General features: G+C 45.7%; 1 protein-coding gene across 3 annotated transcripts in view; it reads left to right on the forward strand.

Annotated features, from left to right (window-relative positions):
* PRKG1 (protein kinase cGMP-dependent 1) overlaps positions 1-17234 on the forward strand; it is a 358167-nt gene that overhangs the window by 209350 nt on the left and 131583 nt on the right. For all 3 annotated transcript variants that reach the window (XM_033066125.2, XM_033066123.2, XM_033066126.2), the window contains exon 4: positions 13239-13344. In XM_033066125.2, coding sequence (XP_032922016.1) covers positions 13239-13344 — 106 coding nt within the window. The remainder of the gene's footprint in view (positions 1-13238; positions 13345-17234) is intronic.

Genomic DNA, 17234 nt, shown 5'->3' on the forward strand with positions numbered 1-17234 from the left:
GAAGGAATAACTATGGAAAACCTGCTGGTTTGGGGATTATTGCTGCTGCTCTGGCTGTGTCTCAGCTCAGTCTGATTTCATCCTTCATGTCAGAGCTGGCAGATTTGCAGAGAACAAATTATTCCTCAATAAAGGCCTCATTCAGTCATTTGTGGATTATTTGGGTTTTAGGATCTGATCCACAGGCCAACGAACACGTGGAATTCCAGGGAGCTGCAAGCACATAAATAAAGCAGCTGGAATCTACTCCCTTGTTCTCTTTACATATTTTTATGTCTATATAATAATTTTGTGCTGCTTTGGAACCTGTCCAGCACACCCTGTGTCTCACAGGACTAGAATCTTGAGGTGTAAGTACCTTACAATCCCCTGAGTCAGGAGGAATAAGTGCTTGAAACGTAGCCCTTGTGAGAGGTTAAATGTGCAGCGAGAGGCAGGATTAGATGTTAGTGCAGAAACCACATGGGGAGGATTTCAGGGTGCAGGAGAATGAAATTCCTGTTCCCATAAGGGTTTCAGGCTGCTGGATCTGGTTGCTGAAGGAGGTGTGATGCCCCCTCTCTGTTTAATAAGAACTCAAAGCTCCTGGTCTTAGGGGAGAAATGAATCCCAGGATCCCTGAGGCTGGAAAAGCCCTCCCAGCCCATGGAGCCCAGGCTGTGCCCAATGCCCACCTTGTCCCCAGCCCAGAGCACTGAGTGCCACCTCCAGCCCTTCCTTGGACACCTCCAGGGATGGGGACTCCAAAGCTCCCTGGGCAGCCCCTGCCAAGGCCTGAGCACCCTTTCCATGCACAAATTCCTCCTGCTGTCCAAGCTGAGCCTCCCCTGGCACAGCTTGAGGCCGTTTCCCCTTGTCCTGTCCCTGTTCCCTGGCAGCACAGCCCGACCCCCCCTGGCTGTCCCCTCCTGGCAGGGAGTTGTGCAGAGCCAGAAGGTTCCCCCTGAGCCTCCTTTTCTCCAGGCTGAGCCCCTTTCCCAGCTCCCTCAGCCCCTGCTGGGGCTCCAGCCCCTTCCCCAGCTCTGTTCCCTTCCCTGGACACGCTCCAGCCCCTCCAGGGCTCTCCTGAAGCGTTCCCTGGGATTGCTGTGCCTGTGTGGCTGGTTAGGCTGAACTGCTTGGATTGCAGGACAGGAGCTGTAAATGCCTTCCCTGTGGATTAGGAGAGCAGATTCTCCTCAGTGTCCATCATCTCCATTTTCCATCTCCCATCCTGAAATCAGGGCAGACACAGAACCATCACTGCTGTGCACTGAAGTTCAGGGGCAAGGCCAGGTTGGGCTTTGCTGGGATAGTGGAAGGTGTCCCTGCCCATGGCAGGGGTGGCACTGGGTGGGATTTAAGGTCCCCTAAAATTCAAACCATCCTGAGATTCTGGGATCCATCTGCCATGGTCTCTCCTAACTCTGCCTGTCCCAGGTTTACCTCAGTTCCTCTTGGTTTATCTAAATTTACATCAAGCTAATCTGAGGTTTGTCTAAGACCATTTTCCCTGTTAGGGCCACCTCTCCTTTGCCTGCTTCTTCCCATCTTCTCCTTCCCAACTCCAATCAACCAAGTCCAGCTTCAATCCATATTTTATACCTCCACACTTGTTAGCTCAGTCTCTCATGTCTGTTTTCCCCCCAACAGCTGAGCTCACTGCTGACTCTCAAAAAATAACAGCAGTTATCCTGACCAGCAGCATTTGCCTGTAATTTTCTCTGAAATCCATGAGCAAGTTTTCCAGGGAAGGCAGATTTCAGTGCTTTTTAACCACGTTCACTGCTGTCTTTGGGATGCAGCAGCAAGTGGTGTGTGGATTATGGAAACTGGCTGCTGGCTGAGGACTGCAGACATTTCAAAATAATTAATAAATGTTATTAGAGGAAGGAGAAAAGCTCCTCAATATTCCATTTTCAACATGATTTCTGAGCTTTCCAGCCGAGACACCAACTACCACAGTGAGTGTTCAGTTAACAGCACTTTCCACCCCAGTCAGAACTGTCTGGAATGATGGAATGATGCTCCTGCATATCAGGAAGGCATTTTTATTTGACATGTGTATTAATCAACAGCCAGAGTACTGTTATGCCCCTGAACAACTTCTGTAAATGTGTGGGGAGTGTTTTTATTCCAGCTGTCCCTCGCAGCATTCATTGAAACCCCACAAGTTTCCCTGATGGAATACACGGTGTTATTTCTGTTGGTATTATGGATTTAATGGTTTGGAAAAGCAGCTCCTCATGAATCCCATTAAACACTCTGCCAGCCAGGGAAATCCAGGCTTCACCTGCACTGCTGGTGGGTGCTCTGAGGAGCAAGCTTTGGGGGCTCAGTTTTTCCCAAAGTTGATGTGCTTCTGTATCTGAGGGAAGAATTGGGGTCCCCTCTTGCAGGCAGGTGGGATCTGCATGTCTGAGTGGGAAGGGACCCACAGGGACCATCCAGCCCAGCTCCTGGCCCTGCCCAGACACCCCAGCAATCCCATCCTGTGGCTGGGAGCGTTGTCACAGTGCTCCTGGAGCTCTGGTAGCCTCTGTGGGGCCTTTGGATGTGTTGTGGAAATAAAAATGGAAACCTCCCCGTGCTGCTGTGGCACAGGGAGTGAGCCCACCCTGGCATCTGAAGGGGAGTTCATCTCCTAGAGGAAACAAATCAGGCAAAAAGAGGAATTTCCACTTCTTTCTGTGCACCCTAGTCCTGCTTTCCCAACCCTGGAAGTAGTACATGGCAGAAACCCCCTGCAACAAATGTTGCTCTAATTGCTTTATACCCTCCTGTCCCTCTGCAGACAAAGTCCCTTGAGTTCTTTCCAGTCTTAGTGATTCCTGATCCTGTGATTTTAGCATTCCATCTGCCTCCCAGTTTGGGTTGGAGCAGCAAACTGGTGTTGATGGGGGTGCCCTTCCTGTCCACCACTCTCCACTTGTTGCTTTGCCACAGCAAAGGTTTTGCCCCACTGGTTTGGTTTTGGTGGAGAAACACCTCCCAGAGCTCCCACCAAGTGTGATCCAGGTGCTGCTGGATCCAGAACTGCGTCTTCCACCCTGCAAACTCTTCCCATATTGACTCTGAAATTACAGGAGTGCCACCCCAGGAGCTGAACAGTTCCCTCCTGTGATATTTTAAAATCGCCCTTTTCCCTTTTCCTGCTGCTCAGGATCTGGTGCTGCTGCTGCTCTTTGTGCAGCCTGCACACAGGTCCCCAAGCCCAGGAGCAAGGACAATCCCAGACATCAGCTCATTGCAGGAAAAGATTGATACAGAATAATAAAAAGCCAATGGGCTAAAACACAAATGGATGTCAAATCTGACCAGATATTGAGGCTACACCGGAGCAGAATTCAATTAGAATTGTAGAGTCCATAAGGTTGGAGAAGATCTCTGAGCTGGCAGCGTCCAAGGCCAGGCTGGACAGGGCTTGGAGCACCCTGGGATAGTGGAAGGTGCCCCAGTCCATGGCAGGGTTGGGACAGGATGGGATTTAAGATCCTTCCAACCCAAACCAGTGTGGGAATCTGTGATGATCCTGTTACCCCAGATCTCCTGTGGGGATGGGATCTCCTTGGATTTGGGATTTGTTTGATAGAAGAAGTGCCCCAAGCTGCAGCTTTTCCCCAGGGCACACACAAACCCTGGGCAGTGGATGAATGCAGCCCCTGCTCTGCACCTCCTCTGTGCTATTTAAGCACAGCAGAACCTTTGGGACAGACCTTTACAAGCCAGGGATAACAGCACAGGGATTTTACAGGATGGGACAGGTTTCTATCTGGTGTGGAAAACAGGGAATGCTCAGGAGAGAGAAATCTGAACATGGGTTATTTAATCATTGTGTAGGAAATGCTGCTCTTGGGAAATAAAGAAAGCATTGAAACACAAGGAATTACTGCAAAGTTCATTTAGCTAAGTACCTCTTTTTAATCACACCAAGAGAAGCTTTTGTGTCTTTGGGGTTTGGAGCTGCTTCATGTTCTCAGTGTGCTGCCAAGCCCTGGTTTAACTGCTCTGTGCTTCTCTAAATATTGGGATTGCAGCTCAAAGCTGGAAGTTTAGCTTTGTTTGCAGATGGCAGCAATGGAGTAATTGTGATTGATGTTAAATTGCAGGTTGGTGGGCAGCATTCTGCAGGAAATGTGCAGCTGAGTGTGGGGCAAGGAGACAAAATCTTCACTCCTGCTGCTGTTCTTGGACAAGCTGTGCTGGCTGAAGTTTATTCCAGACTGGTTTGGGTTGGGAGCTCAAATCCCATCTATTCCACCCCCCTGCCATGAACAGGGACACTTTCCACTATCCCAGGGTGCTCCAAACCCCATCCAGCCTGGACTTAGACACTTCCAGGGATCCAGGGCCAGCCACAGCTTCTCTCTGTGCCAGGGCCTGCCCACCCTCCCAGGGAAGGATTTCTCCCTCATATCTCATCTAAATCTGGTTTATGTGAGTAGATCTTAGAAACTTGAGTGAATTTGGATTTGAAAGAAGAAAAGGTCTGATATATACAACAACATTTCAGCTTGGAGAGAAAATAGAAGGTCAAGGAGAAAGGTGGCACTAGGAGTTTGAATAGTTGGGTTTAAAACATGCCACAGCTTTTCTGTGAGATTATTTTCCTTGCAGCCTCTGAAGGGTGTGTGGCTTTTCCCTCTGTCCCTTTTCCTCAATGTCTTTTCCCTGGTGAAACCAAATCCCAACTGGAGAAGGGGAGCCCCAGCCCTGGAGCCTCTTGGACAAGCACAAGAAGTTGTCCCTGGGATGTACAAGTATCTCACTCTTGTGATTATATCCATTTTCTTCCCGTCATTTCCATGGAGGGGATTGTGGGGCTCAACTTCACCACTCTTACAGTCCCAGAATAATTCATTCCACTGCTTTATTTTACATTATTTAGCCCAAACTCCTTGATTTCTCTGTGTGTCCTTTTGCTCAGCAGAATCATTCTGCTCATAGCATCCTGTAAAAAGAGATCTTTCCTGTTGCTTTACACCCAGACAGCTGCAGTTTGCCTTTCCCTTTCTGTTTTAGCATTTTAGGGGCCATCACTTCAGAGTACATTTTAATTTTGTCCCATCCAAAGCCCAGGGGAACAGCTTGGAGCTCTAGCAGCAAAATAAATTCAAGCCATGCAGTTGAACTAGAAAAGAGTAGAAGCTACAAAACAGTTTTAAAAGTAGAGGTGACATCTTCCCTTTGGAAACTGGAGCTGAGCATCCAGGCTGCAGTTCAATGGTTCCAGCCCAGGGGTGGCTGCACTGGAGGGGAGGATCCCTGCAGGGGTAACGGCAGCCTGGGGATCCCCTCAGCTCCTGCAGCAAAGTCCCTGTGCTGGGACCTGTAGGAGCAGCTCAGGTTTGGGATTAGCACTGACATGGTTGGGAGTGGTTATGGAGGGAAAACAAACTGCACTTCTCATCCTCCTGCTTCTTCTCCTGCTGCTTCTTCTGCTTCTTCATCTCCTGTTTTTTTCTGCTCTTTCTTCTCCTGTTGCTGTTGCTTCCTCTTCTCCTGCATCCTCTGTTGTTCTTTTTCTTCTGCTCCTCCTGCTGCTTTTTCTGCTGCTGCTGCTTCTGCTTATCCTACTTCTGTTTATTTTCTGCTTGCTTCTTCTGTTTCTGCCTCTTCTGCTTCTTCTGCTTCTTTTGCTGCTGCTGCTTCTCCTCCTTCTGCTCTGCTTTTTCTGTTCCTTTTGCCTCTTCTTTCACTTCTTTTCCTTTTCCTGCTTCTTCTGTCACTTCTTGTTCTGCTTCAGCAGCTTTTTCTGCTGCTTCTGTTTGTTCTGCACATGCTTCTCCTGCCTCTTTTCCTTCTGCTGCTTCTGCTTCTTTTTCTCTATCTTCTGTTCTATCTGATCCTTCTCCTTCTCCTCCTTCTCCTCCTTCTCCTTCTCCTTCTCCTTCTCCTTCTCCTTCTCCTTCTCCTTCTCCTTCTCCTTCTCCTTCTCCTTCTCCTTCTCCTTCTCCTTCTCCTTCTCCTTCTCCTTCTCCTTCTCCTTCTCCTTCTCCTTCTCCTTCTCCTTCTCCTTCTCCTTCTCCTCTCCTTCTTCTCCTTCTCCTCCTCCTCTCCTCTATTCCAAGTGCCACTTCAATTACACTTTTCAATAACTAAGTTCCACCACTCTGGAAAGGTGTTCCAGGTCAGTTATTTGCACCCAGTGCAGGTATTTATGGCACTTTCCTTGTTCTTATGGCTGTTACTCATGAATTAAAGCATCTTGTGGTGCAGAATTACAAATAAGCGTGTCTGGCCGGGAAAATGGATTTCCACCTGGCTTCTGCTGCTCTCCCTGCTCCACTGAGCTTTATGGCAAGTTGGCCATTGGAGCCACTTCTGTAGCTAAATAGTCCAGGAGCATCTGGAAATGAGGGGGAAAAATACATTAAACCACTGGTTTGTTTGGAGAAATGATCATTAATTTTGCTGCATGTGAGCAGCTCTTTTAAAAAGAGTTTTCCTTCCAACCCACTTCTGGCTGACTCAGAGCTGGGAATAGATTTCCTGGACCTGGATGGTGGCCTCCCAGGAAAAGCCAGTGGATGAGGGTGAACTGCATGTTTTAGATGTTTTGGTTTCAGGATCTGTTGCAGAGCTCTGAGAAAGCCCTTGGGGTGAGGAGAGAGGAAAGGATCTCCTCCCTTGGAGGAGTCCTGCTGCAGGGTCCTCAGAACAAGAAAGGACATGGAGGTGTTGGAATGAATCCAGAGGAGGTCATGGAGATGCTCCCAGGGCTGGAGCCCCTCTGCTCTGGAGCCAGGCTGGGAGAGCTGGGGGTGCTCACCTGGAGAAGGTTCCAGGGAGATCTCAGAGCCCTTCCAGTGCCTAAAGGGGCTCCAGGAGAGCTGGAGAGGGACTGGGGACAAGGGATGGAGGGACAGGACAAGAGGGAAGGGTTCCCACTGCCAGAGGGCAGGGATGGATGGGATATTGGGAAGGAATTGTTCCCTGGGAGGGTGGGCAGGCCCTGGCACAGGGTGCCCAGAGAAGCTGTGGCTGTCCCTGGATCCCTGGGAGTGTCCAAGGCCAGGCTGGATGGGGCTTGGAGCAGCCTGGGACAGTGGAAGTTGTCCTTGTGTGGGACTGGATGATCTTTAAGGTCCTTTCCAACCCAAACCATTCCATGATCCTGTGATTCATGACAAACCAAACAGCTTGCAGATACCTGTATCATTTTCCCAGAATCTTCCATGAGGAACTTGCCACTGTTCCTGCAGAGATTCAGGCCCCACCTGCTGCCACCTGGAATTTCTGCTTGCTTTTAGGACCCCTTTTTCACCCCCCACTACCACAAAGTCCCAGGCAATTCTTCCTGCCTTTCCTTCTCTGCAAGGAGCAGAGCAATCCCTCTTTTCCCAGAGCACAGTTCCTGCCCCACCTGCATTCCAGCACTCGGGTTTCCATGTTGGGGATTCTCTCAGAGCTATATTTTAGTTACCTTTTTAGTGCTGTTCTTACTGTTCCTTTTTTAATGGTCCCCCACATCAACTCCTTCATTTATCAACACCTTCCCTTCCAACCCAGGACTGAGTTAAGATCCCCTTGTTAATTGGGAATATTAATTCTCCTTGGGATTGAAGCTCCTGTAGACAATGAGCTAGAACTGATTTGTGATCTCTTTGAAATGTGAATTTATTACTTTCCTCATTTCCCTTTCCTGGTACTGCATCCATGCTCCTGGAATGTCAGTGAGCCAATTTGTCCCAAGCTCAATCTTCCACCTTTCAGGAGAGATTTGTTGTTGTTTTCCCCTTTTCCTTCCCCAAATAGCTGGAGACATTTTCCCTCACCCCAACTTGCATTCAGTGAACTAAATGAGTTCTTTAATTTGAGACTTCTGACCTGCCTGAGAGCACTTTTGGCTTTCCATTAATCTCCCCTCACACATGTCGCTCTCCATCACACTCCAAATAGGATTTGGGAGTATTTCTTGTGGCCTCCAGCTGGTTCTTCCTGAATTATTTCAGCTTTCAGTGTTCAAGACTGAGGAAGATTTCTGAAGTGGCATGGGAGCTCGTGCAAGGGTTAATTAAAAACCTGGGCAAACCTGTTGTAGGAATGTGAGAAGAGCAGAAATCCGCTGGTGCAGCCTGGAAGAATAAGAGGTGACACGGAAAGGTTATGTAAAATAACAGTTTGCAAAGAGCAAACCAGGATGGGTAATTAGCAGGGATTGTAGTACAAGTGGTTTGAAATTCCAAAGAAAATACCTGATGTAATTGAACACTTCCATAATTAATCCCTGGCACCACTTCTCATTATGGCTGAGGAGATCTGAGGCTGCAGAAGAGGATGGAGAGATTCGGGGGAAACGGCACAGATTGGGAACGATGCTAGAGACAAACAAATGCCAGGGAAACATCAGGGGCCTTCAATTGATCAAATCACCCAGGGTGAGGTTATTCCTGAATAATTCATCAGGAGATTTCTGTGACATGTTGGGACAGGAGGCTGGATTACTCCAAGAAAAATCCTTGGATCCTACACAGTACCTGCTCCAGCTGATTGTGCTTAGCCCTGGCTGACAGATGCTGTCAGATCTGTTTAATGCTGTTACATTCAATAGTTTCAGGTGCCTTTCTAATACTGTATTTAATTTATATTTGTATCTAATACTCCAGGTGGTTTTGTTCAAGAGCAGAGTTTGGTAATAACAATTTCCCTCCGCTTCTTTCCTTGGTCTTATCTCCAGGCACGTTTGTTCCTAAGCAAACCTTGCACACCTCCTTGGAATCTTGGGGTTCCTGGAGCTAACTGGAGTGAAAGCACAGCTCCCTGGAGGTCCCATGTCCTTCCTGCTTCCTTTCCTCCTCACAAAACCTGCATTTATTATTTGTCACCTCTGAGACCAGCGATTGAACAGCAGCCCAAACATTCCAGGCATGGCACCTTGGACACTGCCAGGGATCCAGGGCCTGCCCACCCTCCCAGGGAACAATTCCTTCCAAAAATCCCATCTGACTACACCCTCTGGCATTGGGAGTTTGTCTCTGCATTTATCCCTGGCCAAATTCAAATGACTCCTTCCCTAGTGACAAAACCTCCTTGGGGAATAATGGGAAAGGACCTACTGGAAAATGGGATATCAGGACAGAGTCATCCTTGTCCCAGTGCTGTTATTAGAAACTTGGACAGAAAAATCTGGGAATAAAGGAATTTATTCCTGCTTCAGCTGTTGGATGCACCCTCTCCATCACTCCACTCTGTATTCTGGAGTCTGCTGGAGCCTCCCTCCTGATTCCCAGAGTGTCTGGTGGGATAAAGCAATTCCATGTGCTCCTCCTGTTTAGTTAAATGTGCTTTTATCATCAATTCATACCATAAACAGGAGGGACCAGAAACAGCTGGAAATGGCTGTGTTTTCCCCTGTGGTAATTTCCACAATAGTGGAAAAACCCAAACCCTAACCCAAAACCCAAAACCCAAAACCCAAAACCCAACCCAAGTGGGAGGACAATTAAATAGGAGTGGAAATGTGATATTTTGTCTGCCCAAGAAGGCCCTGAGGACACAAAGTTGTGGCTGTTTCTTTGCCTGAGGCAGATAAACGAACAATTTTTGGAATAAAATAGCCCAAAAGCCAACGTGAGCTGATGAATTCCAGATGAGGGTGCAATGAAATAATAATTTTTAGGTCTGGTAATGCTGCCAGCAGCACTTGGGGTGAGGATGATTCACCTGGTAATTCTTGAAAAAACTTGAGAAGGCTTCAGTGAGCACATAAAAACTTAAAGAATGCAGGGCCATGTGAATATTGCATTTTATTTTGGAAATAATGCCCCTGCTGGCTGCTCTGATTTCATGGATTTTTTAATATTCAGGACTTTCCTACCTGTCTAACATAAAATATATTGTATTAAATAACATCAAATAACAGTATTTAGGTTACTCTTCTGTAGATATTTAACTTAAGACTTACTTTGCATTTCCCTCCTTATTTCACTGCCTTTGCATGTGAGGAGGGGAAAAAGGAACTGATGATCTTCAGCCAGGGGATGTACAAAAAGAAATGAAGCAAAACAGCCCAAACTTGGCTTTTTGGCCAGTTGGGGATGTGATGGAAGTATTGAAAATAAAGAGAATTAAGGCCTGGAGAGGTTCAATAATGAATAACCCCTGTTATTTAGGGATTTAGGGCTGTCCAGCCTGGACAAGAGCAGGCTCTGGACATGGATGAACCCGCTGGGACAATCCCAGGAATTGGGCTGGACTCTGCACACCTCTGTTGACCCCTTTCAATTGGAACATATTTTCATGGGTTCCCAGGTAAATAAATGGGAAGAAAAGTTTGGCAATAGTTATTTTTGGAAAAGAAGTTTGAAATTGTTTGTTGATTTTTAAAGTTTGCTTTAATCAGGCATGTTGATGGAGAGAGGGGTTTGATTCATTTGCTGAAATCATTGATTTAGATGATTTCAGTCAGCTTCAATCAGAAATTAGGGCTTAACCATGGCAAGCATTTCAAATTTAACATCTCCACCCCCATCCACTTTTGACCCAGGAAATCCTGATATGTTTTCCTCAGCTCTTCCCTGTTTCTCCAGCAGCATTTGCTTTGTCTTCAGCCCTGCAACCACAGAAACCTGTCATAAATCATCATTCCCATCAACCTGTTGTTTCAATGTGCAATTCAAATATTCTGCTGTGCCCAATCTCCTCACCTGGAGAGCTCCCACAACTGCAGCCATATAGACATTGCAGGTATGGGCATCCTTGTACAAACTCCTGGTGGTTTTTGGACGAGCAGTGATTTTGTTGTGTGCTGTTTCAAAGACTAAACAGAGCCCCAGCTATGACATTTTGCTGGGAAAAAGTGTAAAAGAGGCAATAAACTTTAATGGCAGCATCACTGCAATGGAACAGCTCTGATTACAGTGTGATATTTTAAATTATTGAGTAAGGAAACTCCTGTTGCAGACACATCTGCTTCCATCATTTTGTTCCTCCTACTCCTTTCTGGTAGTGCCTCCTGCAGTCAGGGAATGGGATATTTTATATTTTACTTCCAGCATCCAACACAGGCTCTGTGGAGAGGTGTGGGCCAGGAAATCTGTCTGTTCTAATTCTCAGTGGATGTTGATCTTGCAGGACATGTCTCAAAGATACATTTTTTGTCATAGGGCACTCCTAAATAAATCACTTTGAAGTCTTTAAGAGCATCAAATCCCACAGAATTCCTCCTGCTTCTTCAGCACTGTCAAGGCATTTCAGCACAACAGGAGATGCTGCTCATGCTGATTATAAGGGTCCTACTGACATTTAAATCTCTACCCTGATTAGCCTTTAGTAAAGCAGCTGTTTGTCATTAAGGCAAGAGAAAGGAGAATATAAGGTGTGATTAGTGGCTTAATTAATAGAGAAGTGTATTGTCTGCAGTTTGCTGAGTTCCTGGGCTGCATGGACCTTAGGGGGCTTGGTATATTAATTTATTAAAATATATAGAGTGTAATAGTGCATTATGGCTGTAAAATGAGAGAGTAGCACCTTTCCACAATTCCCAACAGACTCTGCTCCCAGGGACAGGACAAGGGGAAACGGCCTCAAGCTGTGCCAGGGGAGGCTCAGCTTGGACAGCAGGAGGAATTTCTGCATGGAAAGGGTGCTCAGGCCTTGGCAGGGTGTCCTAGTTTGGAGGACAGGTGTCTGCTGAGAAAGGCAGGAGCCTCTCTTTAGAATGGAGAATGTAAACCCTCTCCCTCCAAACTATTGTAATTTTGAAATCAAGGGGCTCTCAGGCAAAGATATGGGAATTAGGAATAACAGTTCTTTACTAGGGAAATTAAAATAGAAATACAGTACTACAAAGAAACAAACTCCAAACCCTGACAACACCAGAGTACAACCTGACACCCCATAAGGCAGGGTAAGAAATGTTGGGCTCTTCCCCCTGGCTGGAGCAACTTCCAATGGGATGCAGTTATTTTATCAGTCACACAGCGGGACTCAATGGGCCATGAGCAGAAAATGACTCGCTGGAGGAAGGATGGGTTGTGAAAAGATAAAGAACAATGCCCTGCCTGGTTTCAATGGATGGCCCATTAGCAGAATATCTCCCAGGGAGATAAGGATCACTGCCCCCACCCTCAACAGATGGTGATAGAACAGACACCTTTTATCACGCTCTGTATTGTAACCCAAGGCACAGGGGCTGCCCGGGGAGGGCTGGTAGCCCCCATCCCTGGAGGTGTCACTTGGAAAATAAAACTGAAAATGCTTCTCCAAGAGAAGTTTCTGTGTTGAAAACTAGAGGAGGCTTTAAAGGCTGTTCTGCTGTGCAATTCAAGAAGAAATATTTGAGCTTGCACTTTGAAGGTTTTCCATCTTGCAAATGCAGTTAGGGATGAAAACTCATTAAGGAGGAAGTTTAGGAACTGAAGGACCAGCAAATCCAAGCACACTCATTTAATGGATCTTATCAGTGAGAGTATTTGTAAATATTTTGCTAAAAGTCCCTTTGCTTCGTGCTGTTTCCTGCAGTCAAATGGGGGTATGGGCATGGAATTTATTGCATTTACTCTGTGAAAAAAAAGAAATTAATATGAGTGTAGAGGTCTTGGGAATAATTTTAATCAAACTGTTTCTCTAAGGAGAAGCCCTATTATAAACTGCATATACTCAAGCATTTACGTATAATGCAAATGTCTAAGGCACAGCTGGGATGAAAACTGGACCTTTTGGGGACCTGCTCTCTAGTTTATGCACTGGTTTTCCCTGTTTTTACAATGGAATTTTGCCTCTAAAGAATAGGATGTGATGTTTGGTGAGTATCTCAGAAGTCTTGGAATTCAGCAGGGATCCAAAAAGTAAAGTTGGAAAAGAATGGCTCAAAACCTCCCCAGCTGGGAGGTGTTTCATTATCAGGGCATAACAGGGCTTGGGTCTGGACATTTCCTTGAGGTCAAGGAGGAATTTGGGAGCAGGATGAAACCTCAATGGATTTTGCTGGATAACACACAAAGAATGTCCCCAAATCATTTAGGTTGTGATGATCTCACCTGAAATCCCTGCTCACCTTTGGCCTTCCTTGATTTCTCCTCCTCTCACAGCTGCTTTCAGGCCATCTTTCCAAAACCCCGCATGCAGCTCCTAAACCAGGATTTTTCCAATCCTTTCAGTGCATGCTTTCATGTGCAGCAGCTGAGTTTCCTGGTTTGCAGTGTTCCCCATTCCCCTGCTTTCTCACCTATGACATTGTTTTCCTCTGCAGTTCACAACAGCAATCTGGACATTTTTTGCTAATCACATTTTCCCCTTGTCTTGTTTTTTTCCAGCTCTCGTAAATGTGAAACTTTGGGCTATTGATCGGCAATGTTTTCAAACAATAATGATGAGGACTGGCCTCATCAAGCATACTGAGTATATGGAATTTTTGAAAAGGTATGGCACTTGTTTATTTATCCAAAAATCCAATGAAACTGCCGTCCTCTCTTGCCTTTTTTTTTTTTTTTTGTGAGTGCAGTATTTGATTTCTTTCCTTCTCATCTCTTTTCCTTTTAATGATGACGATGATGATTATTATTCTGATGATTTTTCTTTGCTGTTTGCCCATCCTCCTGAGAGGAGGGGGAGCTTTGTGGGGGAGTTTCATTCCTGTTGTGAGTTATTCATTGGCAAAGAGTCCCAGAACCGAGGGGTGTGAGACAAGCTTTCATGTGAGTCATTCCAAATGTGTCAGAAAAGACACGTTTCTACAAAAAAACACCCTTTCAAGGGAAAATCTGGGGTTTAAGCTTGTTAAGATTCATTTGGGACATGTGCTTCTGGAAGTGAAATGTGAGTTTTTAGGAAAGCACAGCAGGTTGGATGAGTAACATAAACATAAAGACAGAAAATTAATTTTTTCACTCATTCATTTTGATTTTCCCAATGGTTACTTCAGTTATTTCAGAGATTTAAACCTTGGAGAGGATCAATAATGAATAATCCTGATTATTTGGAGAGCTGGAGGTGTTCACATGGAGAGGAGAAGGCTCCAGGGAGACTTTAGAGCCCTTCCAGTGCCTAAAGGAACTCCAGGAGAGCTGGAGAGGGACTTGGGACAAGGGATGGAGGGACAGGACTCCGGGAATGGCTTCCACTGCCAGAGGGCAGGGATGGATGGGATATTGGGAAGGAATTCCTGGCTGTGAGGGTGGTGAGACCCTGGCACAGGGTGCCCAGAGAAGCTGTGGCTGCCCCTGGATCCCTGGAAGTGTCCAAGGGCAGGCTGGATGGGGCTTGGAGCAGCCTGGGATAGTGGAAGGTGTCCCTGACATGGCAGGGGGTGGGAATGGATGGAATTTAAGGTTTCTTCCCACCCAAACCATTCCATGATTTTGTGAAATCCAGTGCCACAGTGTAAGGAACAGATTGTGTTTCATGTCACCAAAAGGATCCCAAAGGGATGGAAATGTCACCAAATTGTAGGGAGTGGAAGGTCCAGGTCACTGTGAGGCTTTCAGCCACTCCAGTGCTACGCAGACATTGCTACACCAGCTTTGTCCAAGTTTATATTGGAGAAGAAAGGGACTCAGGGAAAAGGAAATAATAACAACAACAGTAATGTTATTAATAATAAATGTTATCAATGTTGTTATTAATAAAATATTAGTTTATACAAGTAGATATTATTTAAAATATATATTATATGCCATGTATAATATAAAGATAGATACATATATATATATATATATATATATATATACACACACAACACCTATGTGATTCATAGGATCTTTTACATTTGAAAACCCTCTAAGTCCATCAAGTCCAGCACTGCCAAGGCTACCACTGGCTATGTCCCCAAGTACCACATGCACACAGCTTTAAATCCCTGCAGGAATGGAGACTCCACCATCCCCTGGGCAGCTGTGCCAGCACCTGACCACCCTTTCCTGGAAGAATTTTTCCCAATATCCCATCTAAACCTCCCCTGGCCCAGCCTAAGGCTGTTCCTCTTGCCCTTGCACACTTTCCCTGGGAGCTCCATGGGGATATCCCACTGCTGGAAAAGTGGGGTTGAGCTTTTTCCAGGTGTCTCTGTCGATGATCATCAACAAACCAGCTCAGGAGAGGAAGCAGAATCTGCTGCTGTATTTTAGGGCTTTAAAACCCATCCATTCCAGCATTAACAAAGCCAGGAATGAGTGTGGGATCAGCTCTGGGGTGGGAGCTGCCAGAGCAGGCCCTATGCTCACATTAAGCTTTTAAGCTCTGAGCTTTAATAGAGATTTTCCAGAAGATTGTCAAGATTAATTTGGATTCACGTCCTGCAGAGCCTGCCCAACTTTAATTTTAAAGCAAATAATGTGAGGAGGAAACCAAGGAGTGTTTCCTCACTCTGTGGCAGTGCTGCTTGAACACAACCTGTGGCTCATTAGAAAGGCCTAAGGCAAGCAAATAAATATTTATTTTTTTAAATCTTACTGTTTCAATTTAGGAAAAGGATTTCTTCCACTTGAAGCACCTGTAGGAAGGTCCTTAAAAAATGTTTCTTTCCATTGCATCTTTCACTTGGGCTCTGGGCATCTTTATCTGTCTCAAGCTCAGTTTAAATTCCATATGGAACATTAAATACTCATTTTTAGATCCCATTTGCTACATTAAATGCTCATTTTAAATCCTGTTTGCTACCTTAAATGCTCATTTTTAAAGATGCTTTCCTTCAAAATGTTTCTAAGGAAAACCAGGATAAATCCTGAAAAGAACGAGCTTTTTTATTGTTGACTTTATTCTTTGCTTTTAGCAGGTTTGGGACTTTTTTTTTCCATTCCTGTATTAATGCATGAATGCAAATGCTCTTGTTAAGAAATAAATGGAATAAAAAAAAAAAGGTTTGAATAGTGGCTGCCCACAGAAAAGTCAGTGGGGTTAGACAGGATTTTCTCCTGCTGATATTGATCTAACAAGTCCCTCTGTAATTGTGCCTTTATACCAAGAACAGAATTATCACCATCTCCAACAACAGATTTTCATGTGTGAGCAAAGCACAGAAGAAATTTAACTTTTGGGGGTGAAATGAGGCTGTTCATTTAGTTTTTGTCTTTTTTTTTTTTCAATTCTCATTTATCCTGCTGAAAATAAATGCAGCTGGATTTCCAGGGCTCTCTGGGAATATCACCCCAATGGCACTGTGGGTTTGTCAGGGTTTTCCCCAGCAGGAGCATCCTGCTGGCACAGGGCAGCTGCTGCTCCTTAGGGCCACCCTTGGTGCCAATCCTTGCTTCTGAAGGCCAGGAGAAAACCATAAAGCCAGGAAAAATCCATTTTCTGGGTAAGAAATCCAGGAGTGTCCCAATGTGTCTTGGGCTGGAACGCTGTATCCTGCCTTGCTCCAAGGTGTAGTGCACTAAGAAAAGTTGGGGTAACTCCCCTGGCTGATATAAAACAACTCTTCTGGAGCAAGCAGTGAGGGAATATCCTCTTTCCCTGCTTTTTGTGTGTAACTGAATATATTTGTCCTTACAAATATATTCACAAAAAACAGTGAGGTCACAGCTGTGCTAAATGCTGCTGGACCTCTCACTGAAATATTCATTGTTCCAGGCTTACAATGATTTATTTCTCAAGCCAGTCCTAAAAATCATTCCATTTAATTAAAATCAGAATATTTCAGTTAAGGAAACAAATATTTATTAAATAAATTTGTCCAGGGAATAAAAGTTGGGGGGAAAACCTTGTGCTGTGGCAAGAATTTCCTGCTGAACATGAAAGTTTTAAGACCAGAATGCCTTGAAAGAGTAAAAATTTTCTTCCCAAGAAAGGCTTCACAGATGAAAAAAGCTTCCTTCAGTTAAAAGAGGCTGCAGGTTCTGGTCCATGGTGGAAACTGCAGTTCCTCCAAGGCCCTGGAGCAGTCAGGAGAGCTGCTGAGGGATGTTTGGTGTCACCTTGGAGGCAGGATCGAGCTTTAGGGCTGGATACTGGGGGGAAGTTCTGCATTCACACACAGCCTTGAATCCTAGGAATGAAAACATTTCTTGGGCAGGCAGGGAAAGGATTCCAGTGAGGATGAGGAGAAGCTGCAGAGGGTGGAGATACCCACAGGAGCTCTCAGCACATCCTTGCACCTCCTGGGGTCATCCATGAAGTGTGAACCCAGCCTGTGTTCCAGCTTTTGTGGGATTCCAGTCCCCTGCATGGAAAAGAAGCTCTGGAATGGCCCCACCTCTTGTCTGCCTGGTGTGTTTGGTTTTTACCACGATTCGAAATTCAAGCTGTGCTGGGAACATTGAGGGCATGGCCAGGGAACAGGCTGAGCGGGATTTGCTGCTCCATGGTGAATGGGC

This window comes from Catharus ustulatus, chromosome 8, assembly GCF_009819885.2.
Source record: "Catharus ustulatus isolate bCatUst1 chromosome 8, bCatUst1.pri.v2, whole genome shotgun sequence".
Classification (NCBI taxonomy): domain Eukaryota; kingdom Metazoa; phylum Chordata; class Aves; order Passeriformes; family Turdidae; genus Catharus; species Catharus ustulatus.